Below are 18,217 nucleotides of genomic sequence, written 5' to 3'. Positions count from 1 at the left end.
AATAACCACTCTATAATGCATGATGGCATCTCACAGAAGCATTAGAGAAGCCTCTGCTTAAAACTATTAATGTTCTCTACTCAGTTTCAAATGGATAATTCAGGTGGTTCGTTCCAGGTCCTAGTCGAGCCTATCCCCGCGTTGACCAAGCATAACATCAACGTTTTGACTTTAGCGCCATCTTGCGTTCAGATTGAATAATAACACTACTACTGTAGTTCATGCTCCGCACCGGTAGAGGGCAATATAGACCATTGTATAACACTGTCCGTAGTCCTCTTCTAGTGATGGAAACATCATGCCCGGGTATCTCGAATCTTTCCCTAACTGTACTTTCTGCCCCTGCTGTTGAATCTGACCATTTATGTGATATCTTGTCGTCGCAAAATGTAGAAGAAGTTGACGGATTCGAAGACCTGGCTACACTGCCGGTTGAAGTTTGTGAGAGGCGTCCCACATGTGTGCGATGCTGGTAAGTGAGCTAGCTTAGCTAGCGTTAGCCAGCTAGCCTAAGTTCTTATGAATCTGCCCTTTTGATATGTTGGGTTAGGCTGCCTACACCTTTCAACCGGCTAGCCTCGTCCGCTTCAGCACAGATAGTTGAAAAGACAGACTGAATTATCCTCGTATCAGTTCAAAGTATATCGACTATGAATCCCTGTGCTTCATCCCCGTTCTGTTCTCTGTCAGTCGCCCTCAGAAGGTTTGCCTGTGCCCGTTCCTCCCAGCCCGCCCCCTGGTGGTGGCTACGTGTCTGTACATCGTGCAGCATCCGGCAGAGGTAAGAACACATACATTTATAACCCTTGCACCTTGTCTATAAAGTGAACAACAGTTGACTCTGTAGGCTACTACTGTACACTACACTTGATCACTTGAACCAACACCTCACACTTGAACAATTAAGCACCTTGCCTATAGACTATAACAATTTACTCTTGCCTATGCAATAGACAATGCAATTTTTAATAATTGTACCGCTTATATTACGGTCACATTCATCCATGATTGGATGGAATAAGTAGATGAGGGTCAATTTGCTAGACTGCTAGACTACAGATAGTAAATTGCCAGATTGGGAACCGTATCATTATAATGTCTAGTTGCGTACATACGAACTGGAATGAGAAACTGTTTAGTGCCAATAAGATATTGTAAGTACAAGCGATAACAAGGATTCCAATGTACCTGTTCTGGTTATATATGACAAATAAACTGGTTATATATGGCAAATAAACTTTCTATTCTATTCTACCCCATATGCTTGAATGCCTGCTAGGTATGCTACCTTAGCTGATATGTATTTTAGTAAAGGAGATGTTGTGAATGGCTGTGTTGAATGCGTTCCTCTCTCACGTTGTACCTGGGACCTCCACCCTCTTCTCTGCGCTCGTAGGAGAGTCGAGTCCTTCGCACCGTGCCTCTCCTGGCCGCCTGCTTGTCTCCGGGGAAATGTGAAGTCTTAGTAGGAAGGAGGTTCAGTGAGGAAAGGTATTGTCAAACATTAGACACAATTAGCATTTGTGCTACAAATTCAATCAATCAATCAATCAATCAATCAATCAATCAAAGCTTTATTTGTATAGCGCATTTCATACCCAGAGGCAACACAATGCGCTTTACAGAGAACAAGGGAAATGCCAAATTATTTCATATCAATATATTTCCATTTTTACATTACATTTAGTCAATTAGAAGACGCTTAAGTGTTCAATGTCTGTATTGTTTCGCTGTTATTTCCTTGTTTTGTTGAGAAATGTTTTCACCTAGAACCCACCTTTGTACAGCACTTTGGTCGACTGCTGTCGTTTTAAACGTGCTCTATAAATACATTTTAATTTGATTTGAACCGACTGTACATCCCAGTCATGGTCAGTAAAGCCTCCAGTGCGTCCAGCAGTTTCAGTGCTAGAGTGAGGAAGAGGACAAGTCATTGAACGCAAAAAATAAAATCACATACCAAAAGTTGAGCCGTGTTACGAGGTGGAGGAGGACTTCAGGGGTACAGAAGAGAGACGGGTCTTGAGTCTGCCCCCCACCCCCCTCTTCCCCCCCATCAGAAACCCAGACCTGGCTGCAGTGTGCAGAGACAGCAGAACCCTGATCCTCTACCCAGGACCAGACGCTCAGAACCTGGAGGACCTTGTCCAGAACCAGGAAGACCCGGACCTGGAGACCCCGGGACACAATGTGATCATCATAGATGGCACCTGGAGTCAGGCCAAAGATATGTTCCTCAGAAACGCGCTGCTTCACCTGCCTAGACAGGTATGTCTGCCTTCTCTCCCTCAGGCTCCCATCCTATTCCAGCTCCTTCGCTCCAGGTTGTCAGTTTGTGGAGAACAAAACGATACAGAGATACTTTAGTACCTGCAGCATTGCACTTCCAGACAAAGCTGGCACGGGAGGATGTACGTCGCAGACGGATGGAATTTTAAGCCTTTGAGGGAGAGTGTGTGTTTGTGTGTGTGTGTGTGTGTGTGTGTGTGTGTGTGTGTGTGTGTGTGTGTGTGTGTGTGTGTGCGTGTGTGTGTGTGAGTGAGCGTGTGTGAGCGTGTGTGAGAGTGAGTGAGCGTGTGTGTGTGTGAGCGTGTGTGTGAGTGAGAAAGAGTGAGCGTATGTGAGAGAGTGAGCATGTGTGTGATAGTGAGTGTGTGTGTGTGTTACACATTTTGTCATGACCTTCATATTTATTATATTTAAAGTCTATTTTTGATACTATAATGAAACTTGTGAAGTATTTGTTTTGATGTTTTATGAATTTGTATTGATTTGTTTTAACTCTGGATTGCTGAGTCTCCCATCTGCCAACTAATTTACCTTTAGGTACGAATTAAGGAATTTTGAACAGTCTCTTGCAGACAGACAAAACATGTATTATGTAACCTACGTCACAGAACTGTGCGATTCATGATATAAGACGACACAATTACAGTGCACAGATTTTTTTTGTCACTGATTTGGACAAATCACAATTCGGTGTGCTGGCATTCCACGTAGGGGCAGAGATTTCAAACCAATCCGGAAGTTAAACACAGCAGCAGCAAGTATAGCGGAAAGGCTTTTAGATGCTATGTCGGTGGTGGTGGTGATGATGGTGGGGGTGGGGGGGCGCTAGAGCAACATCCATTATGATCCACATCTCTGCTGTTTCCTCCCAGATACGGCTCTGGGTTTTGTAGTTCTTACTCCCCTTTCTCCACTTGTTTTCCCAGGTGCAGCTCAGCACAGCTCTGTCCAGCCAGTATGTGATCCGGACCCAGCCCACCGACATCTGCCTGTCCACCCTGGAGTGTGCCGCCGTCACTCTGTCCATCCTGGAAAGGAGAGACGACATCCAGCAGGTAGGTCAAAGGTCACTTACCGACCCCTTGGGAGTACTCCTCAGTGGAACACTTTCAAAACAAGGGGGTAGTGCATTAGCTATTGTGGATTATACAACGGTTAGTTCTGGTTCTTGATTCTGATTGGCTGGAAGCCGTGTTAAAATACTTTGTAACACCTGGGAGCGCATATCATTCCATTTTCAGTATTAATGCGCCTCCCATTTGATCCAATGCATTGTAGTTGTTGTTGTTGCTTGGCAACCCTTTTGTTAGGGGAACTATTTTGCTCGGCGGAATTGAGGGAATGATGCTTCGTTTTGAATAAATCGTAATATTTTACATTGCTGTGTGTTTATTTTACACTAATAGATGTAGTAACCGTTGTATAAAAGCAATAAACCACGAGAGGCCGTGTGTTATAGTGATTTTATAACAGCTAGGGGGGTTTTAGGCAGTCCGCTTCGCGTCGTGCCTAACAACGCTGTTATAAAATCACTATAACACACGGCCTCTCGTGGTTTATTGCTTAATTCTAGTTTGGCCTGGTCTTGTGGGTCGTTAACGTGGACTCCCCGTCCGTCCGTCTGTCCCCCTGCTGTCCAGGTTCTGCTGAAGCCCCTGAAAGCCCTCTGCTCCTTCCAGCTGGAGCACGGAGCTCAGGTGCACCACAGCAAAGAGCACCTGCTCAGGACCGGCATGTACGACAAACCCATGCCCACGAACAAACGCAAGATCAAGAGGATGGAGAAACTCGTCACCGACCAGAAGGTCTCTCCAAGATGATGGTTTCTCTCAGGAGCGGGAAAAAGGACCTGATATGACTGTGATGAGACTGTGTTTGAACAGGTCTCACCAATCCTGTATTGGGCAAGTTGTTGACCCGGGACGTGGAGAAGCACTGAAGCGATGATCAGCTTTAGGCAACGTTCGGTGAACGTGAAAGATGGAGGAAAAAAGACACTTTGTAAATATTTGTACATTTTGGTGTTGAAACCGCTGAATAAACAGAAGTGTGTGTGTGAAGGGGATTGGTCTGTATCCACCAACTGCGTTAAGATATTACCCGGGCACATGGTACTTAAAGTCAAATTAATTTCATTCATACAGGTTTGTCTTGCTGAGATTCACTTATTTTGTTCAAAAGGGATCTGTCCAAGGGTAACAAGAGACACAAATAAGTCCAAAGGTAACAAGACACACAAATAAACAGATGGACAAATACAGTCAAGAGACACAGTACATAGGCCTACAGCAGGCACACATTTCAACAAAGAGCATAGTCCAAAAGGATGTCAGATTAGGGAATTTGAAATTATGTCTTCGGTTTTAAACCTGAATTAATATAAGATGATTGATGAGAAGAGTAATAAGTCTTGAATTTGATTATGCATTATTTGGTAGATAGATGGCTAGTCAACATGATGTTGGAAACCCCAAGTGTAATATTAAAATATTTGATGAAGCTACAAAGATGCAGTGCAACGTGTGACCTGACACTCCTATATTTCTAGATACAATTGCCATTGGTGTATGTAGCGGCGCCGCTGGTGTAGTGGTATCATGCAAGATTCCCATTCTTGCGACCCGGGTTCGATTCCCGGGCGGCGCACGTATTTTATCCCCAATCTCTTGATAATTTCTGCTTACATTTTGTGCTCAAGCAAATACGAACACTTCGTCATTCTGTGAAAGTAGAGTATTGACAACCGCGTGTTTAAAAAGAACATTATTCTAAACAGTCTACGTTCTCATGAGTAACAAGGTAGGTACGCTCGTTTTGGGTGTATTTAGCGAAGTTAGGTGCCCCGTTCTGCTACGACGCTTCCCCTGGCTCAAAACAAAGTGACAATGCATGTGGACTGGAGTCGCTAGAAGCTAATTAGCCCACGAATGATCTTGATCGTCCCATTTGAACATGGAAGTTGACCATTGAGAGTAAGGAAACGACCCATATTCCTTAGCACCGGCTATTCCCCCCCGGCTATTCCACACCAGCGGCACGGGACCAAAAAAAACGAATACACCTCACCGTCCCTACAACGCGCATGCGAAGCCGAGTATCCGCTCGGTTTCTCCGCCATCTTATGTCGCCTTTCTATTGTTCATAATCGGAGTAAAGCAGAGGGGCAGCGGAGCTAAATACTGCGCAATAAAAACAACACTGGATCTAGTTCAAAGGAGGATACGGGAGACGCGAGGGAACCGAGTGGGAATCCAAGGTCATCACAGAAACACGCGTAGATCTTCTCTCGGGGTCTGATCTCAACCTCGGCCGGAAAATATGATGGACGACGAGCAGCCCAAGACCCTGTATGTATGAACGGAGGAGCTAGCTGGCTAGTTAGCTAGCTAACTCTTAACTCAGAGCTAAGTTAGCCAGCAAGGTCTCCTTAAACATTGTGTAATTCCTGTCATGTTGATGCTAACTACCTTAGCTGTTGTGTGTCAATGTCCTCACTTCACCCCCAGTGTGTGATGTGGTGCTACGGGAGGAAAACATGTCTGATTTAGGAGAGCTAACAGCTAACTGAGTTGAAATTGAGTCCTGCCTACGTAGCAGATCTGGTTAGCTGGTCGATGATGCAAATGTCAGATGGCAGGCTGGGGTTCAGTCTGGGTTGAAATGGAAAATGCTCATTGGTACCCCATCGACTGCAGTCTAATTAACTGTTTTGGCGTTAAGTACTTTTGTAATACTACCATTTGTTTTCTACACAGTATCCTAAGAGCTAGCTATCCCCGTGCGACAGACTTGTAAACACTGAACGTCCCAGAGATGCTCCTATTCCAGGGAGTAGTCGGAGCCAAGATAGCTAATGTAGCATCCTAGCCGGGGCTAGCATGCTAACGCTAACAGCAGCAGCATCATGAGCAGCCTCCTAGCCGGGGCTAGCATGCTAACGCTAACAGCATCATCATCATGAGCAGCCTCCTAGCCGGGGCTAGCATGCTAACGCTAACAGCAGCAGCACCTTTAGCATGTCAGACGTGTCCACTCTTGAGACAAAAGGCTCTCTTGCTGTAGCGAACGTCATCTACTTTTTATAATAGTGCAGAAAGATAGGTTGATATATTTGGTTGTATATTAAAGATTTTAGTCACCATTATTAATACATAGCATACAGACAATGCGGCTAGGTGTGTTTGATTTAGGATTCCGGGAAGAATGATCTGTGCTGTTATTGCTAAGCTAATAGAAGCTAACGTTAGCATTCTCCTGTGTGCTCGAGTTGAAGACGTAAGCACGCTGGGCCTGATCATATCCAGACCTGCAATGCTGTCTTCCTCGGCCTTTTTCTTATTTATTTATTTTATTTTTGATGTCATACGTGTCAGATGTGTTTTCCATTAGTCAAACATTATTGTGGTTCATCTCAGACAAATACACATAAACATGGCTTCCTTGGATAATCAGCGACTACACCTGTGTGTGGCATGTTATATGGTTATATATATATTTTGGTTAGCTATATCTAGCTAGCAACTTTGAGTTAGCCCAGCCATGGCCTTGTCTCGTGAGTCGTACCCAAGTAGATGCCCGCCAGCAAAACCAAAACATAAAATTAAGTCCCAAGATATCCGATTGCAAGGATAAAGCCACACACAGGTTATGTTTAGGGAATGAACACGAGACCCCCCTGGACGCATGATGGTGTATCGCCTCTATTGGGCTAGTCCTTGGATCATTGGTCCTTGAAGAAACAATGTCATTTTCTCACAGTTGCATACTTTTCCTTTGCCTGATGGGTTCGTGTGTTTGTGTGTGTGTGTGTGTGTGTGTGTGTGTGCGCGCACAGGTATGTGGGGAACCTGTCCCGGGATGTGACGGAAGCCCTGATCATGCAGCTGTTTGGTCAGATCGGACCCTGCAAGAGCTGTAAAATGATAGTAGACGTGAGTCCAACCCAACCTCCCAACCGGGCTTGGAAAGAGGCCTTATTCTTTACATGGGGAAGGGGGGGGGGGTTACTGGCGTCATGGTGCTGCTGCTCTGTCTGTCCACTGTGTCTGAAGCCCCTGTGTCTTGCCCTTTTCCAGACGGCAGGTAATGACCCGTACTGCTTTGTGGAGTTCTACGAGCATAGGCACGCTGCCGCCTCTCTCGCGGCTATGAATGGTCGTAAAATAATGGGTAAGGTAAGCTATCGTATCTCCTGGGTGAGTCGGCCGGGCCTGGGTTGGGTGGGGAGGGAGGTGAAGCTATAAAAAGAACAGGGGGAGGTTATTGTGGCCTGTTAGAAATCAACCTCTAATCCTCTACACTTTTAAGACGCTGAGAAGCTTGGATGGGCGTAAGCACTATGGAACTTGTCGATCCGATGCTGTAGCACATTAAAATGTGTGTCGAGTCGGATATAGTCGATTTTTCGAGGAGTTAGAGGCTAGTGGTTGATTTTGGACAGACACCATTCACGTTGGACTAGATCAAAGTTGCGTCAGCATCATGCACCCAATCGTGTCAGGGTCAAGTAAGTATGAGGAAATTGGAATGGGTTCTTTCAATACAAGCGACAACACACCAGACCAGTTTCCATAGGTTGGCAGGAGACCAAACCTGTTGTAGGAATCTGTTTGATTTTAAGGTTTTGTTTGGTATTCGAAATGACATCACATAGTTTATTTTGTCATGGGAGGCTTATACTTAGTCACTTAGTCTATGACACTAATGGTTGGTTGCATTGTGATGGAAACACTGAATCCAGTTATATCCTAATGTCATCTTGAAAGAAGGATTCCAGTTAATGATTGCTTTGGTCAATAAATTGGTCTGCAGATTTCTTCTTTGCTTGATCGTAAATGTGATCACTCACCGGTACAGTATCCATACACTGGCTGACAAATTAGTCTGACATTCACAATGATGGTGAGTCTTTAGATTTGATCTCTTGGAACGGTATCTAAACAGAGAGAGCTCGTCAGTGTCTCCATATGTGCACAATCACATGCCAAGTAGCCAGAACAAAAGATGTGGATTAGCACGTTGGTACCTACAGCATCTCTGTAGTTGTGGCACTGTTGTGTAATCATGTTAGAAGTGGCAGTCTTTCACCTGTTCCCAATGATTCTCATCTATCTCCCCTTACGTCTGTGAAATCATGTGTTCTTTTGCAAATTCCTTTGCATAAAGAATCCAAATAAGAACAATTTCAATAAAGACACATTCAGTTGAAAATATTTTATCCTCAACAGGTAATGAAGGACCATTTGAGGAGTATTACACGTTCGTAAAATTCACTTGTTTGTAAGTCCCTTGTTATTTGGACCTTTTTACTTCCTAGAGTTTTGCTCCAAATCTTGACTAGCCGGAGACTGAATTGTGACATAGTTAAGAGTGTGAACAGGATTTCCCTCTGTGCTCTTCACTGGTGTGTGACAAGACCTCTAGTCGGCAAGCAGACAAACGTGTGCCGTCCAACAACAGGCATAATTTTCACTTCATTTTTCATCTCCCCCCTCCCCTCTCCTCTCTCACCCCCCCTCCTCCTCACCTGTCTCTCTCTCTCTCTCACCCCCTATCTCTTTTTTGTAGGAGGTCAAGGTCAATTGGGCCACAACCCCAAGCAGCCAGAAGAAAGACACAAGCAGTGAGTGTTTCCTCTCGTTTCTTCTGTTTGATCATTTCCCGAATATAATCGTGACGGCCGAGGAGAACTCGAATCACGGTAAAGGCCGATCTCTCTCTTCAGATCATTTCCATGTCTTTGTGGGCGACCTCAGTCCTGAAATTACCACCGATGACATCAAGGCTGCTTTTGCGCCTTTCGGCAGGATATCGTAAGTGTTCTTTTTACCGTTACCCCTCCCCCTTCTATGATCACTAAACACCCCCAAAGGCTTAGTTTTTTTCAGTGAAAAACAAACTTAATCATGTTAATTTCACACATTGGAGATATATATGTGTTAAAGGTCTAATAGTTCATCAGATGAACGGGAGGCCTGTAGCCACAGCCTGCTAGCGTCCCGTCAGGCTAACAGTGTGTCGTCTGTCTGTGTGTCCACAGTGATGCCCGTGTGGTGAAAGACATGGCCACTGGGAAATCCAAAGGCTACGGCTTTGTCTCCTTCTTCAACAAATGGGTAAGTGTCCCTCTCCTCGGGCAGCTGTTTGCTTGTAAGAAATCATTTAGCCTGACATGTCTCCCAAGAATTGAGAGAATATTCCCTGCAAATGTGTTCTTGGTAGAAGGGGCCTAGCAATTTCCGTGGCGCATATTGAATTACCTTAAATGACTTTGAAGGCCTTGTCGTGTTCCATGTTTCCAGGTTTAGATTCAAAGTGACCCACGATCAATATTTTGTGGCTAATTTCCCTGCTTCTTTCTCTGTGCATTATTGTACAAATCATGTAGTTATTGTTTATAGGACATGTGTAATGCAGATGGCTTTGCTGAGTCCAGAGTGTGTGTGTGTTTTTGTGTGTGTTTTTGTGTGCGTGTTTTTGTGTGCGTGTGTGTGTGCATGTTTGTGTGTGTGTGCGTGCGCGCGTGTGTGTATGTGTGTGTGTCCAGGATGCAGAGAATGCCATCCAGCAGATGGGAGGCCAGTGGTTGGGTGGACGACAGATCAGGACTAACTGGGCCACCAGGAAGCCCCCTGCTCCTAAAGCCACTTATGAGAGTGAGTCCTGCCTCAGCAGACCTCACATTAAAGGTGGGGAAGGCGATTCGACTCGGAAGCACTTTTTGTTCGATTTTTTACAATTCTCTACCTGACAGCAATCAATAAATAAAATGCTCTGACGCTGAAAAAAAAAAAAAAAAAATCTTAATAAAAAAAACCTAATAATCGTAATCTGTGGAAGTGGCAGCACTGTAGTAAGTGTGCAACCTGCCTGTCAGCCGGCCTGCTTACCTGCCTAGAGAAGTGTTTGTTTTCACCCGGCTGGGAGGAGTGGCCTTGGAGGCAGTAGGGATGCCACAGTGAGGAATTTTTCCCAGCGGTTAATAAACTCATGAGGATAATCTCTCCGTAGCACGTGAGTTGTGTCTTCAGTGAGTCTAGTGGGTGGGGACTGCTAGGCTGCTAGGCTAGTCTGTGAGATTCGTTGCCCTTGTAAGTAATCTGTTTAAAGTACTTCAAATAAAGATAAGGTGTACCCATCAACAGAACAAACCAGACTCTGTTTACCACCTCAAGTGAATTAAATTAGCCCCAGTGCCAGATCAATATTTAGAGGTAGCTAACTTGCTAGCTAATGTTACATCGATCCTACCCATAAAATAATTGCCCGTGCGTGTATTAATATTGTATTGTGTATTAATGGCTGTGTGTTAAAGCAGATCATTTGATACATGTTGGTGATTGCCTTCCTTCTCTCCTGACTCTTGTCATGTGATGAGTGATCTCTGACTCCGTTGCTTTGAGTTGCAAGTCTGTGACTGATGCGCTCGCGGACGAAGCAGAAACTTTCAGTAACGCGTATCGCTCCCACTAAGTAACACGCTTGGTATTTTACAAATCACACTTTTTTTTATTTGATCAATGTCGCTGCTGATATGCAAAAAAAAAAAAAAAAAAAAGGTGGGGAAGTAATATAAGCGTTGTGTGCCTGAACACCGATAACCGCGGCAACACTAGGTAAGAGGCCTGAAGGAAAGGGGACAGATTTGGTCGGTTGCATTTTTCTAAATTTATCTCATACCTTGTGTGTTTTTTTTTTTTTTCTTCTCAAAATCGCCTACCCTACCTTCAAAGGGGACCTATTTTGAAAACCTCGATTTTTCAGTGCTCGTGCATTGGGACATTTGGGTCTCTGAGGGGCCGATTAACACACAAACTTTGAAATAAGACAACCCATTAACACACAAACTTTGAAATAAGACAACCCAGTCATTTGTTTTTGTGGCCAGACAAATTATGAAAATACGATTCAACACGCCATTCAGATTTGCCTGTGGTTCTGACATCAGAAGCCCCCTGCTCGGGGAAAAAAAAAAAAATTTGGCGAGGAGCAGCAGCTCATTTGCATTAAAGACACAAACAGCGTGTCCATAACAGGACTGAAACAGAGGGGTAGAGAAGCCCGCTAGAATGCTTAATCTGAGGGATATTTTAAGCAAAAATAATCAAAGACTTGTCTTGGGGACCCTAGACACTCATTAAATTGTTGAAAAGGAGCATAAAGGGGACCTTTAAGCACCACGATGATAAGACTGAATACCGTTTCATGTCAGATCTTAAAATGCACTGATTCTGTATTTTAAGTGGTCTTATATGCATATATCGTGCTATATGCATTTTAGGAGATGTAGACAGACTTGACAGATGAAGGGGAAAACGAGTACAGATGTTTCCATTCTCAGGATCGTACACATTCTCAGGATCGGGTATCTGGTTCTATATCCCCGTCCTATTTTTCTGTTTCTTGACTTGTTGCGTTTCCTTCCCGCGGGGCAGCGAACACCAAGCACCTGTCTTTTGAGGAGGTGGTCAACCAGTCCAGCCCCAGCAACTGCACCGTCTACTGCGGAGGCGTCACCACAGGGCTCACAGGTCAGACGCCGGCACGCACGCCGCTCTCTCCGTATCGCCACGTGTAATCTCAACACTGTACCAGGACTGACAGGGTGTCACGTGTAATCTCAACACTGTACCAGGACTGACATGGTGTCACGTGTAATCTCAACACTGTACCAGGACTGACAGGGTGTCACGTGTAATCTCAACACTGTACCAGGACTGACAGGGTGTCACGTGTAATCTCAACACTGTACCAGAACTGACAGGGTGTAATCTCAACACTGTACCAGAACTGACAGGGTGTCATGTGTAATCTCAACACTGTACCAGGACTGACAGGGTGTCACATGTAATCTCAACACTGTACCAGGACTGACAGGGTGTCATGTGTAATCTCAACACTGTACCAGAACTGACAGGGTGTCACGTGTAATCTCAACACTGTACCAGAACTGACAGGGTGTCACGTGTAATCTCAACACTGTATCAGGACTGACATGGTGTCACGTGTAATCTCAACACTGTACCAGGACTGTCAGGGTGTCACATGTAATCTCAACACTGTACCAGAACTGACAGGGTGTCACGTGTAATCTCAACACTGTACCAGGACTGTCAGGGTGTAATCTCAACACTACCAGGACTGTCAGGGTGTTATCTCAACACTACCAGAACTGACAGGGTGTCACGTGTAATCTCAACACTGTACCAGGACTGTCAGGGTGTAATCTCAACACTACCAGGACTGTCAGGGTGTTATCTCAACACTACCAGGACTGTCAGGGTGTTGAGCCGTTTCCCTCCTTTGTTGTTTCCAGAGCAACTGATGAGACAGACCTTCACCCCCTTCGGCCAAATAATGGAAATCAGAGTTTTCCCAGACAAAGGCTACTCTTTTGTGAGGTGAGACCCCGGACGCTAAAACGCACCGCCCCGTTTAACCAGCAGAATCTGTTGTTTTTCAACCCCTAAGCAACGCCATGCCCTCTCCACCCATATGTAGGTTTAACTCCCACGAGGGGGCGGCCCACGCCATCGTCTCCGTCAACGGCACGTCCATAGAGGGCCATGTGGTCAAGTGTTACTGGGGCAAGGAGACCACAGACATGGTCAGCCCCATGCAACCGGTACAGGTGCCCCAGGTACGTACAGCCCTCAATACTCAACTATACTGTGCCAGTATACCTACCAGACGTATGTCGTCGTGCCTTCCTAACTCGTCGATGCCTAACGGGTGCGTTTGATTCGTCCCCCTGGAGCAGCAGAACAAAGTGGGCTTCGCAGCTCAGCCCTATGGCCAGTGGGGTCAGTGGTACAGCAACCCCCAGCAGATCGGACAGTACGTGCCCAACGGGTGGCAGGTGCCAACCTACGGCGTTTACGGACAGGCCTGGAACCAGCAGGGCTTCAAGTGAGTACCGGCGTCCGTCCCTCGCGGTGCAAAGGTCACCTCTCCGGTGTCAAACTGCCCTGACCCCGCTAGCTGCCCTTCCTCTATTACCCAATCGTTTGACAGCGCGTGGGGCGAACCCAGGAGGCGGCTGTGGCTCAGGACGTCGATCGGGTCGTCCAATGACCGTAGGGTCGGCGGTTCGAATCCCGGCCCCTCCTGTTCCACAAGGCACCGAACCCCAAATTTCTCCCAACGAGCTGGCTAGCGCCTTTCATAGCAGCTGGCTGCCATTGGTGTGTGAATGTATGTGTGTGTTTTAATGGGTGACTGAGAGGACTTCATTGTAAAGCGCTGATAAAAGATGATAAAAGCGCTGCGCAAGTGCAGTCCATCTACCATCCATTTACCATTTAGGCCAGCTTCACCGCTTCACACTAAACCGGAGGAGATATCACTGTACCTCAGATGTTTCTGTGAACTCCTGTTCTGTGTCTGGAGACACTGGGCCCTTTTGTCTTCTAGCCTCTCAGTGTTATCGCTCACTCTTCTCCTCATTTTATGAATCCCTTTTTTCTTTTCCTCCAAGTCCTTCATTGGTGTACGCCCTTCATCCTCTTTTTTAAGCCTCCTGTCCTCTAAATGTCCCTTTTCTTTCCTGGGGCTTCAATTTTCTCCAATCTCCCTTCCTTTCACCTCGTTGTCCTTCCACCGTTCTGTCTGTGTGCTGTGCTCCTCTCCTCTCAACCCTGTTACTCTGGTTCTCCTCTGTGTGCTGTGCTCCTCTCTGTCCACCCTGTTACTCTGGTTCTCCTCTGTGTGCTGTGCTCCTCTCTGTCCACCCTGTTACTCTGGTTCTGTCTGTGTGCTGTGCTCCTCTCTGTCCACCCTGTTACTCTGGTTCTCCTCGGTGCGCTGTGCTCCCCTATCTCTCCCCCCCCCGCCCCCACCACCACCACCACCACCACCACTGTCCCCTAACCGTTGCGTATCTGTGTGCAGTCATCTACAGGCCGGCGCGGGGTGGACGGGCGTGGGCGCGGTCAGCAACGGCGGCGTGGTGGAGCCGGGACAGGGCGTGAACGGGACGGTGTTGGCCAACCAGTCGGGCATGGGCACGGCTGGATACCACACCCACTGATCAGAGGGCGGGACACTGCGCTCTCCACTCCTCCATCACGACCACACCCGTCCCGTACCGGGGGGAGGGGGAGGGGGGAGTTACCTGTGCCCTCTCTGTTGTCCAACGCAATTTAAGAACTCTATGACGGTGGAGCTGGGTTTGTGATTTGACCTCTCGCTGCCCACGTCCCCCCCACGTCCCCCCCCTTAACCTGGTACCTACTTGCGAGTTTGAGGCGGACGTGGAGCGGATGTGGAGCGGATGTGGAGGAGAAACAGTTGGTTGTGTGTCATCAGAGGTGGAGAGATTTGCCCAAGCCCCGGGATAAAATTCACACGTATATATGTATACACACCAATGCACACAAACGCGCGCATATACACTCTGTCACACACACACACACACACACACACACACACACACACACACACACACACAAAGGTCTTTGGCCCGGTGTCAGATTGACTGACTCATGAATCAGAAAGGACTATGCCATTTTTAATGAAAAAAAAAATACTATAAGTGAATAAAATACATGATAAAAAAAAAAAAACAGCGACTTTGATTAGCTTTTTTCGTTGGGTTTGTTTAGAGCGATTTCAAACTGCTGATATCGTAATAAACGAGCTTTGCCTTTTGTGTTTTTTTTTTTTTTTTTTTTTTTTCAGTTTTGGGAATGTCATTTTAAATAAATGTTTAAGCAATGACACCACGGAATCATGTGAAATGTAAGAACCTTTTTTGTTTTTTATGTTTATAAAAAATGAATAAAATGTCAACTGTTGTATTTTTTTAAATTAGATTTTCAATATCTCAACTAAACCAATTGCAGGGATTACTGCCACTCTTCTCATTCTTTAACGGCAGACAAATATTGCACAATACTAGTTCTCTTGGTTACCTTTTCACAAAATTTGATGTTACACAAATTCTAGGTATTTTGAATTGTTTTGCATTCCACTTTTTTCCTTTAGAAATTTATTTTGGAGGGCTTGCGTATACTGTTTTGTATGTAAATAACCAAACAAAGTCTGTTCAACTGTTCTGACGCTGTATAAAGAGGAAAAAAAAACTCATGTTAATTATGAAAGCTTGCTTGCTTTTCTGATGGGGGAGGGGGTTGGGGGTCATTGAAACCTTAGCTTTAGCCTCGCTGTTAAATGCTGGTCCGTGCCGATGTAGGGACAGTGCAACATTTGATTCTTCCAGGGACTTCGGGGGGAGAACGAACAGCATTGCTATGCAGTGCCAAGCGATCTAGACTGAAAATTAATGTAGAATTAAAGTTATTCTGTGTATAAGACCTAAATATTGACTCTTTCGTGTTTTTTATGAAGTAGTAAATAGTTATCAAACAAAAAACCTGAGTGGATCAGAATTTTGCACTGTGGCCCCCATGGAGATGTGTTTTAATACAGAGTTGAACGAGAACCCATTGTGTTGCCTTATGAGTTAATTTCATTTTAACCAACCGATTATCAGAAAGAGTAGGCAGTGCCTAAGGATATTTTCAAACCTTATGTTTTGAGGAGGTATTTGGGGAGGGTGGGGGGAAGTTATGTTGATGCTACTATAACGTGTTCTTGCTTTGTCCCATTAAAATGCTGATGCTATGAACGGCTTGTGGAAACTGCTTATATGTTTATAATTTCCATATCAAATGACCTACTTTTACTAAGCCCATGTCTGAAGTGTGATATGGTAAGACATAATGTGGTAATGTTGTCATCCGAACATAGTTGTGTACATTTTAAATGTATATGAAGGTGTCATTGAAACTGAGATAAAATAGAGATGGTAAAATATATATTATCTACCAAGGAGAAATGGGGCCCGAAAAATCCAGACCCATTAATATGAACGTCAATTCCCATGACGCACTGCTCTGAAGAGGCGGATCCCTTGGTCCACGTGATCATTTCGCTAACCAATCCCGAGCCTCGTTACAGGCGCAATGCAGAGACGAGGATGTAAGGAGGAATGGCGACGGCCAAAGGAAAAAGGAGGCTTGGTGAATAAAAACTGAATTCGACCATACAGAGTCTGTCCAAACAGGTATGATTCCAACATAAACCAATCATAGCCTGTTCGCGATAAATAGATAGTGATGCACGTTATAGATAGATTAGCTCGCACGGTATTGTAGCAGTGAAACAATGTTCAAAGTCATTCTAGTTATCCCACTGGTGATGCACTTTAAATACACAGGTGTTTTATGGCACGTCTACAGACTTATCCAACTGGTTCTGCACTTTAAATAAACAGGTGTTTTTTGGTAGGTCAGTGATTCTCAAACCCATCAGATGGACCGAAAACGGGCACACATTACTAAGATCAACTAGAATAAAATGACTACTAAACTAACATTTTCTCCTCTCTCCCAGGCAGTGTTTCATTAACCCAGCATCCTCAGAGACAGAGAGATGGATTCTGGGTTACCGGCGCCGCCCGGCTCGGCCGCCTCCCCTTCTCCACAGGCCCATCCCCCGAACCTGGCGGCCCGTCAGAGGGAGGTCCGGAAGACGGCTCCCGGCACCCCGGCCTTCCTCTCCAACCTGGGCAAGGCCACGCTGCGCGGCATCCGCAAGTGTCCCCAGTGCGGCGTCTACAACGGCACCCGGGGGCTCAGCTGCAAGAACAAGGCCTGCGGCATCGTCTTTAAGGACGGGGCGGGGCCGGCGGGGGCGCGGGGCCGGGGCGCCAAGAGGGGCGCGATGGAGGTGGTGAGGGTGGTGATCGACGGCGGAGGGGAGGAGGATGTTGAGGGAAGAGGAGAAGGAGGAGGAGGAGAGTCGGGAGGAGGAGGAGGAGGAGCACAGGTGTTCTCCGTGTGCCAGAGGGGGAGGGGCACCGGGGGCGCCCAGCGGGGCTTCGTGGAGCTGGTTCCCACGGACACCGCCATCGCCACGGGAGACGGGGCCACCCTGCTGACGCGGGTCAACCTGGGCCGCTGCTTCCTGCCCGCCTGCCGGCAGCAGCAGGGTCAGAGGTCGAACCGCGGCGGCGGCCGGCCGCGCCAGCACGCCGTTCCCGATGCGCCGTCGTCCGGCGATGGCCCCTGCGTCCACATCAAGCAGGCCATGGAGTGCCAGAGCCGGGCCACGCCGCTGCCCCTGAAGAGCTCCGTCCTGGAGGGGCTGCCGGCCTCGTCCGACACCCAGGACGAGCTCTGGAGGCTGGCCACCGAGTCCCCGGGACCCCTGGTCCAGCGGGTGTCCAGGGACACCGTGGTGGTCAAGTGCCGCCCGGGCTCCGGCCACCCTCTGGGTCTCTTGCACCTGACCATGGGGCCCGGCGGGCTCCCCGGCGACGCTAAGGGGGAGGGGAAGGGGCGGGGCTTGGAGGGGAAGGGTCGGGAGGGCCCCGTGTTCCACTGCGCCTGCCAGGGGAGCCCCAGAGGAGGGCCCGGAGGGGGGAAGAGCGAGGACGGAAACAGAGCCTCCTCTCCTTCCTCATCCTCCTCCTCCTCCTCTCGCTGCGCTCCCAGCAACGCCACCCCGCCCGACCCCTGCCTCCACTTCTACGCCTGCGTGTGCGCCTTCGCCAGCGACGACAAACTGGCGTCGGAGTTCGCGGCGTTCCTCAACTACAGCTCCGACGGTGCGCTCTGCAAACAGGGGTTTCTCCTTCGTTAAACAGACTAAAACTAAAAGCGTGTTCTTTTGAATTATACATCCCGCTGTAGTCGGCGGCGGCGGCGCGATCCGCTGACCGGTTTGCCGTGTCGTCCCCGCAGGCCTGAAGACGGGCGCGGCCGAGGGCGCCGTCTCGTGTTCGTCCGGCACGCCGCCGGAGCCAGTCGCAGCTCACAAAGCCAAGAGACCCCGCCTGGAGGAGCCAATCACAGGTGAGCGAGCTGTTGTGAGCTGTGAGCGGCCATTTGTGACCCGTAACCGAATACATGTTCGCCCCTCGATC

The 18,217-nt window shown here is 47.3% G+C and overlaps 3 protein-coding genes across 4 annotated transcripts in view; all 3 read left to right on the top strand.

The window, feature by feature from the left end:
- Positions 1 to 287: 287 nt before the first annotated feature.
- dtwd2 (DTW domain containing 2) lies at positions 288 to 4,269 on the top strand (the record flags this gene model as incomplete). Its single annotated transcript, XM_084455225.1, has 6 exons — positions 288 to 472; positions 691 to 781; positions 1,397 to 1,491; positions 2,061 to 2,268; positions 3,216 to 3,344; positions 3,930 to 4,269. 6 exons carry the CDS (start codon positions 288 to 290, stop codon positions 4,107 to 4,109), a joined length of 888 nt encoding a protein of 295 aa, XP_084311351.1. The 3' UTR covers positions 4,110 to 4,269.
- Positions 4,270 to 5,379: 1,110 nt separating this feature from the next.
- tia1 (TIA1 cytotoxic granule-associated RNA binding protein) lies at positions 5,380 to 14,875 on the top strand. 2 transcript variants are annotated; one of them, XM_084456288.1, is made up of 12 exons: positions 5,380 to 5,636; positions 7,124 to 7,220; positions 7,365 to 7,463; positions 8,857 to 8,911; positions 9,014 to 9,101; positions 9,329 to 9,404; positions 9,836 to 9,944; positions 11,724 to 11,819; positions 12,605 to 12,689; positions 12,790 to 12,928; positions 13,049 to 13,197; positions 14,179 to 14,875. In XM_084456288.1, exons 1-12 carry the CDS (start codon positions 5,608 to 5,610, stop codon positions 14,315 to 14,317), a joined length of 1,161 nt encoding a protein of 386 aa, XP_084312414.1. In that variant the 5' UTR covers positions 5,380 to 5,607; the 3' UTR covers positions 14,318 to 14,875. The 2 variants fall into 2 exon arrangements, with proteins under 2 accessions (XP_084312414.1, XP_084312413.1); XM_084456287.1 differs by having other exon boundaries at positions 8,857 to 9,101.
- A 1,398-nt stretch (positions 14,876 to 16,273) lies between these two features.
- The window catches only part of cUnh2orf42 (chromosome Un C2orf42 homolog), a 6,101-nt gene continuing 4,157 nt past the window's right edge, over positions 16,274 to 18,217 (top strand). Inside the window, exons 1-3 of the mRNA XM_084456202.1 lie at positions 16,274 to 16,354; positions 16,684 to 17,899; positions 18,036 to 18,146. Coding sequence (XP_084312328.1) covers positions 16,723 to 17,899; positions 18,036 to 18,146 — 1,288 coding nt within the window. The 5' untranslated portion in view covers positions 16,274 to 16,354; positions 16,684 to 16,722. The remainder of the gene's footprint in view (positions 16,355 to 16,683; positions 17,900 to 18,035; positions 18,147 to 18,217) is intronic.

Source organism: Borostomias antarcticus (genome assembly GCF_949987555.1).
Source record: "Borostomias antarcticus genome assembly, chromosome: 2".
NCBI classification, from domain to species: domain Eukaryota; kingdom Metazoa; phylum Chordata; class Actinopteri; order Stomiiformes; family Stomiidae; genus Borostomias; species Borostomias antarcticus.
Note: the sequence above shows the minus strand (reverse complement) of the source record. Positions and strands in the feature narration are given on the sequence as shown.